Source organism: Dermacentor andersoni, chromosome 4, assembly GCF_023375885.2.
Source record: "Dermacentor andersoni chromosome 4, qqDerAnde1_hic_scaffold, whole genome shotgun sequence".
NCBI lineage: Eukaryota > Metazoa > Arthropoda > Arachnida > Ixodida > Ixodidae > Dermacentor > Dermacentor andersoni.
Window position 1 is genome coordinate 138,014,162 of NC_092817.1, and position 16,271 is coordinate 138,030,432.

Genomic DNA, 16,271 nt, shown 5'->3' on the forward strand with positions numbered 1-16,271 from the left:
AGCTTTATTAAATCATTTTTCACTCTCAGAGTGAAATAATCAGAAGAATAAGAATGGGCTGGGGTGCGTTTGGCAGGCATTCGCAGATCATGAACAGCAGGTTGCCATTATCCCTCAAGAGAAAAGTGTATAATAGCTGTGTCTTACCAGTACTCACGTACGGGGCAGAAACCTGGAGGCTTACGAAAAGGGTTCTACTCAAATTGAGGACGACGCAACGAGCTATGGAAAGAAGAATGATAGGTGTAACGTTAAGGGATAAGAAAAGAGCAGATTGGGTGAGGGAACAAACGCGAGTTAATGACATCTTAGTTGAAATCAAGAAAAAGAAATGGGCATGGGCAGGACATGTAATGAGGAGGGAAGATAACCGATGGTCATTAAGGGTTACGGACTGGATCCCAAGGGAAGGGAAGCGTAGCAGGGGGCGGCAGAAAGTTAGGTGGGCGGATGAGATTAAGAAGTTTGCAGGGACGGCATGGCCGCAATTAGTACATGACCGGGGTTGTTGGAGAAGTATGGGAGAGGCCTTTGCCCTGCAGTGGGCGTAACCAGGCTGATGATGATGATGATGATGAAATCATTTTTCTACAACACCGAAAAAACAACTCCCTCCATGAGAATTAGCTTGATAAGCCAGATAACTTGCAAAAACGAAAACTGGTGTCGCCACCACCACCTTATAATTCCTGCACCAGCTCGCTGTGATATGGAATTTGACGGTGTCTGTTCGGGTCTAGCTAATGTTCTACTGGCCAATATTGATGAATTCTGTTGTAAAGGTGTCAAAGAATATACTTAGTTGAAGTATGACTCCACACTGATGTGCGGGCACTGCATAAAACTTGAAAGTTAAATCTTCATTTTCTCATCTATTAATCCGCTTATTGCCACAATGTTCATGAATACAGTTCTGGAAGATTGTTTTATCAGTCTAAAATGATTTATTGTTTCTCTTTAGTATCTCTGTAATGGACCTTTAGCAACAAAATGTGTGTTAGTTTGCGACAGGTATTCTCAGCGGGGGCAAGAGCACCAGCAGCATGCTCAGTGATTCTGTACCAACTGATAATTTGAAGGATGTCCTGTGCCACTAGGGTTAGGCCAACATGGCTCTGTGTTAATCACCACAAGTGTATATGCAAAACTTAATGGCCCAGAAATTGGTAATTCAGGGGGGAGTTGAATTAGCTGTTTATTTTTTTTTCTTTATCATGGACTTCTCACATTACACTTTGTCACAACGCATTCACTTTAAGGTAACTGTGGAGAATAAGGTGGTTTGGTATTCAGACATGCCTTCTGTGTGTAAACAGTGTTAGATGAGCAATACAAAGATACACCATAGATGCTGACTGGCAACATGAAGGGGTTTGAGGGCAGCTACGAATATACATCCTTGTAGTCGTACCTATAGCACTATGTTCAATTTGTCACACAAGCATATGGCATCCATCACAACTGCATGCCTAGAAAGAGACAAGGGCAACACACTCAATTACCTTTTATTCTATCTAAGAAGCACTACAATATTTAGGCAACGAAATTGACATCTGGCTTGTACCCATAAGTACTGCAATACAGTTGTGCCACATGTTCCTCTTGTGTGGAAAAAGGGCTGCATACGTTTTCTTTGAGCACAAGGGGGAGTGGTATCAGTTAAAGCCCCTCCATCCACGTGCCACTGCCGCTTTCTTAAGTAGCGACAACCTTTGTTGTGCGCCGCCTTTTCCCCTCACATCAAATCCGGTTCCAGCATTTCCAGTTTCAAAGTTTCCGGTTCCGGCTTTACCGCTTCCTGGAGTTGTGCTGCGGGAATTTCCGCTTTGACTGCCGATGGTGAGATGCCCACGCGTGCTTAGCAGAGCTGTGGTAGTCACCATGAGAAGAATGCAAAGGCAACAAGCTGTTGTATTCCGCTGCAGTAGTAATTCGCGGTCGCTGTTTTCTGAATGCACGAAAAATGGCAGTGGTCTCCAAGCGCCCAGGCACTACATTCCACAGTACGTTGTCTCGTGGCACAACGCATCGCAGGTTGACGCGAAACAGCGAACACGATCAGATCGCTGGTTACAATAGGCGGTGGTACTTGGATGGAATCGCATTCACAGTTTAAACCACAGCTGGTGCAATTAAAGCCTCTCCATCGACGCAAAAGTAAACAACGTTAAGAAAAACATAGCGTTACTTCCACTCGGAACAGGAAGCTGCAGCTACGGAAGTTCCGCTTGACGCCGGAAGCTAAGGGGGCGAGTGGCAGAGGAACGTGGAGGAAGAGGGTAGGTTAGCGGTACTTAACCTGGTCGGCGGAAACGTGGATGGAGGGGCTTTAGTATCAGTTAATGGCTGTTTTCACATATATGTTTTGTCGTGTGTATTAGCAATCACCACTTTCCTTATCTGAGTGAGGTCATTTTTTAGAAAGTTTGAAAGTGTATAGAACATGTTGCCCATGGTTGTTGCAGTTTTCTTCCTAACTATCCATTCATTGCACTGTGCACCCATGTCTTGGGCAACTAGCTGTTTGAAGGTCAGCATGCTATCGATGGGTCTAATGATAATCTCTAGTGCCCTCTCATTTGCTTGTTGCAATACTTTAGAGTTAGATTTTGTATATTGCGTCACTTGTTTATTTTAAGTGTACTTTAGTTTCACTACATCTTGAATGTGTTGTGATAGTTTTTCTTTTGCAATGAAAGATATGGTGGGCAGTTGCCGACACTAATATTTCGCTGGGGCAGTAATGGTCATTAGCAGCAGATGCTAGCTGCCCTTAAGTGCAATGTTTTTTTGTTGCAGAGTATTGTTCATGATCTATTGAATGCACTGCACGCGCATGTTGTGGACAACTGCCTGTTTGAAGAAATTCAGTGGGTCTAATGTGAACATCTCTACTACTGACTTAGCTTCACTACATCTTGAATGTGTTGTGATTGTTTTCATTTTGCCGTGACGGATGTGGTGGGCAGTTGCCGGCACTAATGTGATAGTACGAATGCTTGCTGTATTTACCACATGGTTGTTTCATTTCGTCTGAGGCAGTAGTGGCCGTTAGCAGCAGATGTCATTTGGCCTTAAGTGCAATATTTTTATGTTGTATAGTTTTGTCCATAATCATCCATTGAATGCACTGCAGACCCATGTTCTGGACAACTGCCTGTTTGAAGGAATGATCTGCATATTCAGTGTGTCTAATGTGAACATCTCTAGTACTGCCTGTGTATTTGTGAGTTAGATTTTGTATTGTGTGTCATTTTGTTTTCGCTGTGCTTTAGTTTCACTACATCGTGAATGGGTTGATAGTTTTCCTTTTGCAGTGAGAGATATGATGGGCAGTGGCCGGCACTAATGTGATAGTACGAATGCTTGCTGTATTTACCACATGGTTGTTTCATTTTGTCTGGCGCAGTAATGGCCGTTAGCAGCAGATGCCATTTGGCCTTAAGTGCAATATTTTTATGTTGCATAGTTATGTTCATACTAATTCATTGGATGCACTGCACACCCATGTTCTGGACAGCTGCCTGTTTGAAGGAATGACCTGCATATTCAGTGGGTTTAATGTGAACGTCTCTAGTACTGACTGTATATTTATCAGTTAGATTTTATATTGTATGTTGCTTGTTTTCACTGTACTTTAGTGGGATTGCACATTGAATGTGTTGTGATGTATTTTATTTTGCTATGAGAGATCTAATGGGCAGTTACCAGCCCCCAGTCTGTGTATTAGTACAAATATTTATTATGCTTATCACAGCATTTTATAAGGCTATAGTTTTGTGATGATTAACTCATGCCTGACTTTTTTATGAGAAACATGTCACAACTAATAAACAATCACTCATGCTTGGGATCCATGAAATCATCCTTGTAATCTTTCAATTGTCTTCGAAATACTTCCACATCAGGCCCAAGAAACTCTAGAACGCGCTTGAAGAATTACTCTCGGAAAGAACCGAGAAAACCTGATGAACGAGGTAAAAAAATACTCCGAGATCAGCTCCAAGAAACCACAGAATGGGCTTGAAAATTCCTCTCAGGTAGAGCTACGAAACCTTGATAACGAGTAAGAAAATATTCCGACGTCAGTACCAACAAACTCGAGAATAGGCCTGAAAATAACTCCCAGGAATAGCCTAGAAAACTGGATGAATGATGTAAAAAAGTAATCCCACATCACCTCCAACAAACTCCAGAATGGGCTTGAAAAATTACTATCAGATAAAGCTGAGAAAAGTTAATAAAGGAGGTAAAAAAATACTCTCACATCAGACCCAAGAAACTCGCGAATGGGCTTGAAAAATAACTCTCAGGAATAGCCGCTAGAACTTCGTGATGGGAGTAAAAATATAGTCGCACTATCGTCCCTAAAAACCTTCCCACAGATTAAAAAATTACTCTCGTTTCTACATACAAAAACTTGGTCAGCATGGTAGTAAATTTTTACCTCGACTGGTACGTAGTAAAAAAAACCCAGAAACGGGAATGCGATACAGGACGAGCGGTTTACTCCCGTTTCGCGTTATTTTTGTTTATTGTGTAGCGGCGTTTCTCATTGCCAATTTGAAGCTACTGGGAAGACAGAGAAAACGCAAGCGATGGATTGCGCATCAACCGGTTCGTCAACAAGGTAGCGGGACAAACAATCGGCATCCTCGTGCAAGCGTCCCGTCTTATATACCACGGAGAAGGTATATTCTTGCAGGCGTAACGCCCAGCGAGGGAGTCGTCCCGTGGGATCCTTAAGCGAGGATAGTCAGCAGAGAGCTAGGTGATCAATGATGACACAGAATGGGTGTTCTTACAAGTATGGACGAAACTTCACAACAGCCCACACAAGAGCGAGGCGCTCGCGCCCTGTGATTGAATAATTGCGCTCGGCGGGTGATAGAAGTCGGCTGTCATAAGCTATAACGCCATCATGTCCACGCTGGCGTTGTACTAACACTGCTCCTACGCAGTAACCACTGGCATCAGTTCAAACTTCCATCGAGGCAGACAGGTCAAAGTGGGCGAGAATTGGAGGCGTGCTAAGAAGAGTAGTGCGCTGCGAAAAAGATGCAGCATGGTCAGGACCCCAGGAAAAAGGGGCGTCTTTCTTGAAGAGGTTGGTAAGGGTACGTGCGATGATCGCAAAACCATTCACAAAGCATCGGAAATAAGAGCACAGCCCTACCAAACTACGAACGTCCTTGGTAGATTTCGGAACAGGAAAGTTCGTAACGGCGCGAATTTTGTCCCGATCAGGTCGCACGCCTCTGGCATCCACGAGGTGTCCAAGGACGGTGATTTGGCGGCGAGCGAAGGGACATTTTGACGAGTTCAACTGGAGACCAGTGCGGCGGAACACGTCAAGAATCGGTGAATGACGGTCTAGTTGCGTGTCGAATGTGGGCCAATAAACGATGACGTCGTCCAGAGAGCACAAACATGTGCACCACTTGAACCGCTGAAGCAAAGAGTGCATCATTCGTTTGAAAGTGGTGGGCGCGTTACAGAGACCGAAAGGCTCCACGTTGAACTGATAAAGACCATCAGGGGTAACAATGCAGTCTTCTCTCGGTCCATGTCCTCGACGGTTATCTGCCAGTAGACGGACCGTAAGTCGACATAAGAAAAATAGGTTGCACCGTACGGGCAGCCTAGAGCGTCATCACTACGTGGCAAAGGGTACACGTCCTTTCTTGCGATTTTGTGCAGGTGGTGATAATCTACACAAAAGCGCCACGCTCCATCCTTCTTTTTGACAAGTACGACGGGAGAAGCCCAGGGACTCCAGGAAGGCTAGATAATGTCCTTTTCAAGCATCTTTTTTTACTTCCTGTTCGATAACAGCTCATTCCGACACAGTAACACGACATCGACGTCGGTGAATAGGGTTCGCATAGCCAGTATTTATCGGTAGGTGACAACGGACGTTTGACCTAAGGGTCAATTGTCAAAGTGAAAAATGACGCGATAGCCCTCAAGAACGTGGCAATGGGTCACCAAAATGGTGACGCTATATCAAACGGGCACACGTCGCCTTCTTCCTCCTCAGTACAGCCACACATTGGCGGCTGTTCCGTATCAATACATACATATATATTTGTACCTATGGATGTTTATATGTAATCGTTTCCTGCCAACATGTGCCACTCAGTAGTCCTGTTCGAATGGTTAGAGCATTATTCTAGTCAGCTATTGGAACAGCGTATGAAACCAGCTGATACAGCAATTTGAGCCATCGAGTATGTGGTAATGTGTGCATATTGGCCCGTATTCAGCGAACGTCTTCGCACGAACGTGACTCACTGTAGATGTGCGACTGAGCAGGTACGGTGTTTCACAAATACTGTTGGGTGCTTACATGTAGATTTGGGTATGTGCCAAAGGGACTGTGCTGCAATTAAAAGAAACCTTTTGATGCCAACTTAGGTCACGGGGCATATGCTATTAGGTCTGTGTAATCTTCGATGTCTGCCTTCACGCTGACATGGGTAACTGAGTACGTGCTACAGGGAATGTACCACTCCATGTTCTCGAGTACGGCCACTCAAGCCTCTACGATACTGGGCGGCCAAACCCGTATCACACGCTTTCCTCAAGGGCAGCAGCCTAACGCTTAAGCTCGCTGCGCCACAAATGCCGTATGTGCCGGCTTTCAGTGAATCTTGTTCAAACTAAAGCTTTAGTGAGCAGCGTCCTGAATGCACAGGGTATGTGCCCATTTTAAAGGAACCAGCCACCACTCGATGTGCAGTTCTGTCTTTGGCAAGCGAGCGAATAATTCTCAGCGTTGGTACGCACCAGGGCGCCACGCCTGTCGTCTCAGATACCATGCGCGTACTTCTTGATAAAGTCACTAGATGGCGCGGCATGCCCAGAACTAAGCGCGAGAGTAGAGCCAGGCTGGCGCGTGCCCCATTCCTTAGCGTTAGCCAGCACCATGCATTTCAAAAAAAGATGCATAGCTTTCGCGGCGGCGTGAAGCCTGCGCGTATTATCTCAAGTACGACAGCCTCGTTGTGCTTCATAACGCTATTCCAATAGGAAAACAATTTGTATTTCCTAAACATGACATAGGACATTACAATTCAAAGGGTTACGACATATTTCAATATAGGAAGAAAGAGCATGCATCCCGAGCATGCGTTCATAATAATGAATAATATACTGGCGTCTCCTGCAAAGGAAAATGTAATATCATCGCTATACCTAGCACAATGACCTTGCATTCTCTCGAACGAGAGCTAAGAAAAAATTAAGAACTCTGTGGGATAATCCCAACAGGCATCTTCACATGAAATAAGATCAAACGCTGCCACACCAAATGGCAATCATTGACGATGCGTTTTGAATTACAGTGACCCCAACCTAACGTACGACATATGCATATTAAAATAAAAATGCAGCCATAAGCCTAGACATTTTCTACTGAAGCAAAGAACAACTTACTGCTTTCATATGGGCGCTGATTATGTTCGGTGGGAAAAGGTTCCTGCAAGAGAAACAAAATTATATATAAATCGGCGGAGCGCATGCGCTCAATAAATCTCTTTAGGCAATCATTTGATTTGTGTTTGTAATACACGCTGCTCTTATTAAGCCACCATATGCAAGTAAAAGCCACACGAACCAGTTGGACACGTTTTCACTGGGAATCATAACAAGGGAAACTAATTTGTTGACTCAATAAAGCAGATGCCAGTTATGAAAAAGGAATTACGCAGATCCCATGCAATGTGGGAATCGATGTAAGCGAAGCTTTCTGTGCCGGTTGCTGGTCACGCTGAATTGCAGCACCTTTCCGCGTAAGACCGTTTCTCGACAGGTCCTACACAGCTGCATGTCGCTGGCCTCCGGGAAGATGTCTCGCACCACACACAGCTAGAATAGAACTGGCAGAACTTTCGAAGTTAATCAACAAGCGTAAGACAGCTGACATAAGGAAGCATAACATGGATAGAATTGAACAAGCTCTCAGGAACGGAGGAAGCCTAAAAGCAGTGAAGAAGAAACTAGGAATTGGCAAGAATCAGATGTATGCGCTAAGAGACAAAGCCGGCAATATCATTACTAATATGGATGAGATAGTTCAAGTGGCTGAGGAGTTCTATAGAGATTTATACAGTACGAGTGGCACCCACGATGATAATGGAAGAGAGAATAATCTAGAGGAATTCGATATCCCAGAAGTAACGCCGGAAGAAGTAAAGAAAGCCTTGGGAGCTATGCAAAGGGGGAAGGCAGCTGGGGAGGATCAGGTAACAGCAGATTTGCTGAAGGATGGTGGGCAGATTGTTCTAGAAAAACTGGCCAGCCTCTATACGCAATGCCTCAAGACCTCGAGCGTACCGGAATCTTGGAAGAACGCTAACATAATCCTAATCCATAAGAAAGGCGACGCCAAAGACTTGAAAAATTATAGACCGATCAGCTTACTGTCCGTTGCCTACAAAGTATTTACTAAGGTAATTGCAAATATAATCCGGAACACCTTAGACTTCCGTCAACCAAAGGACCAGGCAGGATTCCGTAAAGGCTACTCAACAATAGATCATATTCACACTATCAATCAGGTGATAGAGAAATGTGCGGAATATAACCAACCATTATATATAGCTTTCATTGATTACGAGAAAGCGTTTGATTCAGTCGAAACCTCAGCAGTCATGGAGGCATTGCGGAATCAGGGTGTAGACGAGCCGTATGTAAAAATACTGAAAGATATCTATAGCGGCTCCACAGCCACTGTACTCCTCCATAAAGTAAGCAACAAAATCCCAATAAAGAAAGGCGTCAGGCAGGGAGATACGATCTCTCCAATGCTATTCACAGCGTGTTTACAGGAGGTATTCAGAGACCTGGATTGGGAAGAATTGGGGATAAGAGTAAATGGAGAATACCTTAGTAACTTGCGCTTCGCTGATGATATTGCCTTGCTTAGTAACTCAGGGGACCAACTGCAATGCATGCTCACTGATCTGGAGAGGCAGAGCAGAAGGGTGGGACTAAAAATGAATCTGCAGAAAACTAAAGTAATGTTTAACAGTCTCGGAAGGGAACAGCAGTTTACGATAGGTAGCGAGGCACTGGAAGTGGTAAGAGAATACATCTACTTAGGACAGGTAGTGACTGCTGATCCAGATCATGAGAGTGAAATAATCAGAAGAATAAGAATGGGCTGGGGTGCGTTTGGCAGGCATTCGCAGATCATGAACAGCAGGTTGCCATTATCCCTCAAGAGAAAAGTGTATAACAGCTGTGTCTTACCAGTACTCACGTACGGGGCAGAAACCTGGAGGCTTACGAAAAGGGTTCTACTTAAATTGAGGACGACGCAACGAGCTATGGAAAGAAAAATGATAGGTGTAACGTTAAGGGATAAGAAAAGAGCAGATTGGGTGAGGGAACAAACGCGCGTTAATGACATCTTAGTTGAAATCAAGAAAAAGAAATGGGCATGGGCAGGACATGTAATGAGGAGGGAAGATAACCGATGGTCATTAAGGGTTACGGACTGGATTCCGAGGGAAGGGAAGCGTAGCAGGGGGCGACAGAAAGTTAGGTGGGCAGATGAGATTAGGAAGTTTGGAGGGTCAACATGGCCACAATTAGTACATGACCGGGGTAGTTGGAGAAGTATGGGAGAGGCCTTTGCCCTGCAGTGGGCGTAATCAGGCTGATGATGATGATGATGATGACACACATGCATTGTGCACGTTTCTTGACAGACCGAACCCTGTTGAGCGTCGATAGGTTCGAGTCAAACCGCAGTCGATCGCACACCCGGCAGGAATGTCCAAACTCCAACGAGAGGAACTCGCGTTGAAACCGAGCGTTAGCACCCCCGGTTGAAGCGCGGGCTTGGCGTCGCTCGTACTCAGCCTCCCGCACTGCAGCTTCATGGCGTAATCGTCGATGCTTCGCAGCGATCCTGGCTCTCTCTCCGCTGGTGTATCCTGGGTCTTCGCATAGTCGCCACCTCTTGGCTTCGCCCTCTGTGGCCAAGTAGGTCGGATCAGCCCTTCGTTGCAGCTGTGTCTCCAGCATAGCAGTAAGTCTAGCTTCGGGATGCGCAGCCTCTACTTCGGCAGTACGCACTTTCATGTGCCGCCCCATAGCGTTAACTGACCGAGCGCCGCCGAGCACAGGATCTAATATCGCTTTTCAGGTCAAGAGGATGCGCATTACTAATCGTTATCACGGCGCATGCGCTGATCTCGGCGCGGCGACGAAACCGGCTGCTCGCAGTGCCTCCGTCGTTGGGCGCCGGTGGATTTTTGGGATACGCGGTCCATTTTACGCCAAGCAAGAACAGCTTCGCTGTCAAAATGAACACAATGGAAGGACCGTGGCGGCATAAAGAAAGCCGTATAACAACCACGCAACCACAACGTTGACATAAAGACAACGGCACGATGACACTGTAATCACTACGACAGAGCGACCTACAACGCCATGAAGATATTGCATGATGACCTTGGCGTGGTGGCCATGGCATGACAAGGCTAGCATAAAGAAGATGGTGCGACTGCAACGCTCTCCCAGCAATGGGGTGACTATGCTGGAATGGTAATGATGCTTTCACAACAATGGTGCGAGGATAATGGAGCGATGATCATCGGATGACAACGCTGAAGTCGTGACGAAATATAACGACTACAACGCGGCCATAGGATGTACACTCTGCACCGACAACGATGGCGTGACAGCATTCATGTTATGGTATGACCATGGCGATGATAGGTGACGGAATGACGAAACTAGTGTGGTGATGACGTCTTCATGACGACATGGGCTAGCTAGTACGAGAAGCGGGCTAGTACGAGAAGTGAATGATGATAACGTGATGCCGATGGTAGGAAGATTACGGAGCAGTGAAGATGGAGTGACCACGAAAATTACTAAGCTCTAATTACGACCACGGCATGACGCCACGATGTTAAAATTATTATGGCGTCCCGACGACGGCATGATGAGAATAGTATGATAAAGACGATGCCACTAAAGACACATTACTCCTAGAATGGCAACTGTGCGAGAACTGCAACAAAATACCGACGATAGAATGAAGAAGACACCATGACGGCGACCGTGTGATAATAGACAGCTTTACTTGGGCGTCCGCAGCAGCTCTACGTACGCAGCTAACCCGCGGAGGCGTCAGTGCGCACTCGCAGTATGCAACAAAACGCACGGTACCTTGAGTGCGCCCACAACTTTTCAAAAGCTGCGTAGCTTCCGCTGCGGGCTCAGCGGCCTTTACGGGAGTTCTCGCGTGTTCTCGCGTCTCCACGATAGGGCATTTTTCAATGTCGCTCTTGCCCAAGATATGACTCCTCCTTGTGGTTTGACTTCGTGGCGGCTTATATTATCTACACAGTTACAGAAGGTGGCATATGGCGGCGCTGAGTAGCCCACTGCTGGTTCCTACGCGTGCAAGCCAGCAATTCTTTTCTCAACTGTTGCGCCCGGCCAACTATTGCCGTTTCGTTGAGTGCGATTCGGTACGCACGCACAACCTCGCGCGCTGCGCACGTGGGTAGTTGCGGACGCCCAACTAAAGCTGCCTAATTACGCGGTGACTACAACGTCATGACAATGAAAAAATGCTGACGGATCAATCATGACAGAATGATAAAGACGGCATGTTGACGATAACTCGAAAGTATTGGTGTCATGATGACGATATCACAACGCAGTGGCAAGGACAGAATGAAAGCGGCGGAAAGACGGCAATGACATGACTGCGAAGAAGTGATCAAAATCGTATAAAGGCGATGAAATTACGACGATGGTATGACAACGACAGCCTTTTAGTGCTAGAGCTCACATTCGCGCTCACGCGCATTATATGCCGCTGTGTGCTGCACTAACTGACACTACTTCTTGCATTTCTTTGCACCATATCAGGCACCGGCCAATTGGGAAACAATAATTCGCACTATATCCGAAGTAAGCCTGCACTATGTTCTATACGGCCAGTCGCTAAAGGATTAGCCAGCAGACACGGCAACAATAGGACACAGAATGCGTGACGATGACGCAACCTTCGCCAGAATACACGCATTCGTTTGGGGAAAACACGGCGAAGGTGGCAGATGGAAATTGGAGACGATGAGCAAAGAGGTGTTATGCGCGTGGGCGAGGCATTATCCAGAGTCGCTGAGGGCAAAACACATTCGTCTCGCGATTCTGCAAGACAGCTGTCAGGACTAGCACGAGCAGCGGGAAAATTGAAGTAAGAGGTAAAGAAATTTTTGCTTTAAAAGTTCATTGCAGCAGCTATAAAATAGACGTTTACCCACTGTAGTCCAGGTCGACGACAGGAGGATCTAGCCACTGCCACTAAGAATGAGAAAGAGCTTCTGAACGGCTGTCCTAAACTTATAAGCGCGTGTCCTAATGCAATCCAACCACAGAAGGTTCGCCAACAACCTATACACCAGAGTCAATTATCGAAAATAAACGATAGCATTCAATTGCGCAAGAGCGCCTTCTGCTTAGCGAAAAGTTTGACGACTGTTAGCGGGGGAGAAGCGGTTGCCAGAAAAGGGTAAACAATTTACGCGTGCGAATCCCCCCCAAGTTCTCGTCCCACCCTCTTAAAATTGTCGTGATGCTACGTACATTACACCATAGCAAAAAATAGCTTATTGAAATGTAAAAAATACAACAAAGAACGAAGAATAATTATTCCCAGTGGCCGTTACGCCAGTAGAACGGCTTGTGGCTCGCATCATAGAGAAGTTCAAGTGGTGAGCAGAGCCATTGTTATTGCGTAATCTCATCCGGAATGACCTCATAGTACACTTGGCGAATACGTCGGAGAATCTTGTATGGTTTAAAATAGCGTTGCAATTTTTTTTTTTTAAATAGCGTTACACAAAGCAGCACTCCTACGGCTTCACAGTGAGCTCAGATATGTTCGTCGTCTTTGATACTGTCCGAAACCACTTAGGATGATCGTCTGAATATATGGCAAATAGTACCACGTCATAAAAGTAGACAACAAATGTCTGCCACTTCAAATCTACGAAGACCGTGTGCGTCAGGCGCTGGAACATCACAGGCGCAAAGCAAAGTCTAAATGGAGTGTCTACTCGTATGAACTTGAACCGGCCGTCTGGGGCAATAAATTTGGTCTGCTCTGAGACCCTCTGATAGACGGCAGTTTGCCAGGAGCCAGTCCTCAGATCCATCGGCGAAAAATTATTAGCATTACAGAGCCAATCCAACGCATTGTCTATACGTAGAAGATCGCACGCGTGCTTCGTGATTTTCTTCAGGCGATGAAAAATAGAAGCTGAAACATTGGGCTCTTTCTATTCCACAAAAATACAATAGATGTTCAAGGACCCATGGAAGACAGAAAAATTTAGTCAAGTAAGATCTGGTCACCTTGTTGCTTTTTAGCTTCTCGTGGTGATGTAGAGCCTTGGTATGGGCTCTGACCATGTGACCGCAGACACTGAACAGGTTCACTTCATTTTAACTTTAACATAATGTGGTTTACCTGTACAAGGGAGAAGACAGTATTCTGCGCAACAGTGCTCGCAGAACGTAAATATCTTCCTGGTACGATGATCAAAATGGGATGTGTTTCTGGAGCGTCTTACCTAATCAGGTCCAGTAATCGGTCTGTGGCGACCGCAGAGAGCCGAATGTCAGGAGTGACATAGGGAAGATCCGTCTCCAGACGCACTGCGTGTCCCGGGGTTAGAAAGGCAGCAATGCCGATGGCTCCAGCCACAGCCAAGCACTTGCAGACGAGCGACAGAAAGAGTGCACAGAGGCCCACCCTTCCCATGACCGATAGCCGGCTGCTTGCCAGCGAGGCCACAACGCTCGAGCTGATTAGAGGCATGGACACTCCTTTCATCATGCGCTGGAACAGTTCACCTGCGCCGAAAGAAAGATAGACTTATTCGCCAATTCTTTCGCAGCAATGCATGCTTGTGAATGCGGTGCAGACACAAGCAACTCAGCAAACGCATTGAGCACTGCAGTGTCACACTTAAGCAACATAAAAGAGGGTACCCACATTATTCTGCCATTACACGGTATATATTCAGAACGTCGATATACAAGACACTTATGTAAATGGGGAACGAAGAATATTTCGTAACTTCGAGCTAGCATTTTCCTCATAGAATCCGTGAGAAATGCAGCTTGACTTCCTGGTGCAGGGTTCTGATGATACTAAAAACGGACCTTAATTCTCGTAGCACATATGTAGTCGAGGATAGCTCTTCGGATATTTTACCAAAGATACTGCGTCATTCGACCCCTCATGCCACAAACGATCACCACGGAACAGGAGATTGCTAGCAAAATTACGAGAAGCATGCTAGGTGTTGCGAATATTATAAGCTTACCATGGCCAGAGCCCGCATTCTCAAAACCTTAGTTAGGTTACTAACATCGTGAAACAACCATCGGTGTGATCGGAGTGCTGACGACTGCTTCGCCGGCCTAATTCTCCAGTATTATGCTGCTGACAAATAGGATGATGTTAATAATCTGTCGCGTTCAATTACAGCAGGGGAACTTAATCGGTCAGCACAATAATTCAAGAAGGTATAGTACGACTCGACTAAAAGTTGACTGCCTCCACAAATAACCGCTACTACTAAAATAATTGTGATTAATTCAAAAGGAAGAGCAAAACACTACAAATATGCTATGTATCTATTTTTCGTACAGGTAGCCCTTCTTGAATACAGTCGTTTTTAGATTGAACAGTGCAAACACTGACAATGCGAATTTTTCAGTTGCCTAAGGTTGTATTACTGAACAGTACATACACTACAACATGCAGTGTCAGCACAGTTAATTAAAAAATGTGTAAATAATTTGATACTTGTTTGCCTCCGGACTCGTTCAAAATGCGATATCAAACACACTAACAGTGAGGTCATATCGATTCCCAGAAGCGAAGCACCAGCTTAAGTATGTCCGTTCTTAATGTGGGCTGCCAAATGTATTGGTGTTGCAGATAAGCGTGCTTGCAAGCTTCCTGGTCCTTCAGTGCTCAACAGCAGCTGCCGCCTTTAGGCTAGAATATTCCTACCTTGAGAATTTCAACATACGCTCTAATCAGAATGACTAAAATATAAACCAGCCATGAAATTTGATTATCTTTCCGCGCAATGCGATTTGGCAAGCAATCAATTTAATTTTTTTTTCCAACATTCACATAAAATGCGGTGCACTGATGCTTTCACATGCATTTTTATTAAGTAAAAATAAACGATGTATATTCACCTGGGAAACTGACGTACATAATCTGCCGACTGCTCCAGGGCCTGTCTGTCACTCGAATGATGCAACCCAGCAAAGCCCCCACTGAAATACCGGCCACCATGAGGAGAGGCAAGACTCGGCTTGACATGCCCTCCTGCGTCTGCTGTTGGGGTTCCCGTTCATCTGGTGGCCGCAACGAGCATGCGAAGAGCGAATTATATTAACAAACAGCGGTAAACAAGCTTCTTGAAATATATAGTTTTAGCGAGTGTCGTATTGCAATAAACGGTGGCAGATCGGGCAGTAGGCGAGCGAGCAAAGGCGCGAACGTGAGTGTCTTGCACGGTGCATCCACCAGAGGGCTGCAGTGTGCAGACCTCCAAAGTTTTGCGGCCCATCTCATTCGCTATTACGCCAAATCTACCAGCGCTTAGGAGAATACCCGACACGCTAGAATTCTCGTTTAACTTTGTCTCCGTGGATTCGAAATCGTTGTGAGAGACTAATTTATTAAATGATTTTGGAATCAGCGCAGAAAACACTAAATAGTCGACGACCACATCCCGTTTTTAATAATCAACGCAACTATGAGCGACGTATGTGTCCAATATTTCTTGCCTCTATCGTGAAATGCATTACACTATTCCCAAGGGAGAAAAGAAGGAAAAAGTGGAGAAGGAAAGGTGGAGAGGTTAACCAGTTTAGCTTAACCGGTTTGCTACCCTACACATGGGAGCGGGATGGGGGGGGTGAAAGAAGGGGAGGAGGGAAAGAGAGAGCACATAACAGCACACACAGTTGTGTGTGCTGCACACACACACACAAGCTGTGACACATTGATGAGCGACATCAGGCAACTTATCTAGGCTCTTGGTTTAGCGCGCTGACTTTTCAGTTATTCATGAACAAATCGCGTGTGAATGATCAAGGAGGTCGCAGTCTGCTAACAATTAAAATTACTTTTGGTGTAGGCTTAAGTGGGACGATTTATTATTATTGATAGTAAAGAAACTGCAGCATATCTTCTCAATTCTTCTCAG

The 16,271-nt window shown here is 45.6% G+C and overlaps 1 protein-coding gene across 1 annotated transcript in view; it reads right to left on the reverse strand.

Moving 5' to 3' along the window:
- The window catches only part of LOC126537717 (excitatory amino acid transporter-like), a 95,161-nt gene extending 79,752 nt beyond the window's left edge, over positions 1 to 15,409 (reverse strand). The window contains exons 1-3 of the mRNA XM_055074415.2: positions 15,253 to 15,409; positions 13,605 to 13,887; positions 7,438 to 7,480 (exon numbers count right to left, since the gene is read on the reverse strand). Coding sequence (XP_054930390.2) covers positions 7,438 to 7,480; positions 13,605 to 13,887; positions 15,253 to 15,379 — 453 coding nt within the window. The 5' untranslated portion in view covers positions 15,380 to 15,409. The remainder of the gene's footprint in view (positions 1 to 7,437; positions 7,481 to 13,604; positions 13,888 to 15,252) is intronic.
- Between the last annotated feature and the right edge of the window lie 862 nt (positions 15,410 to 16,271).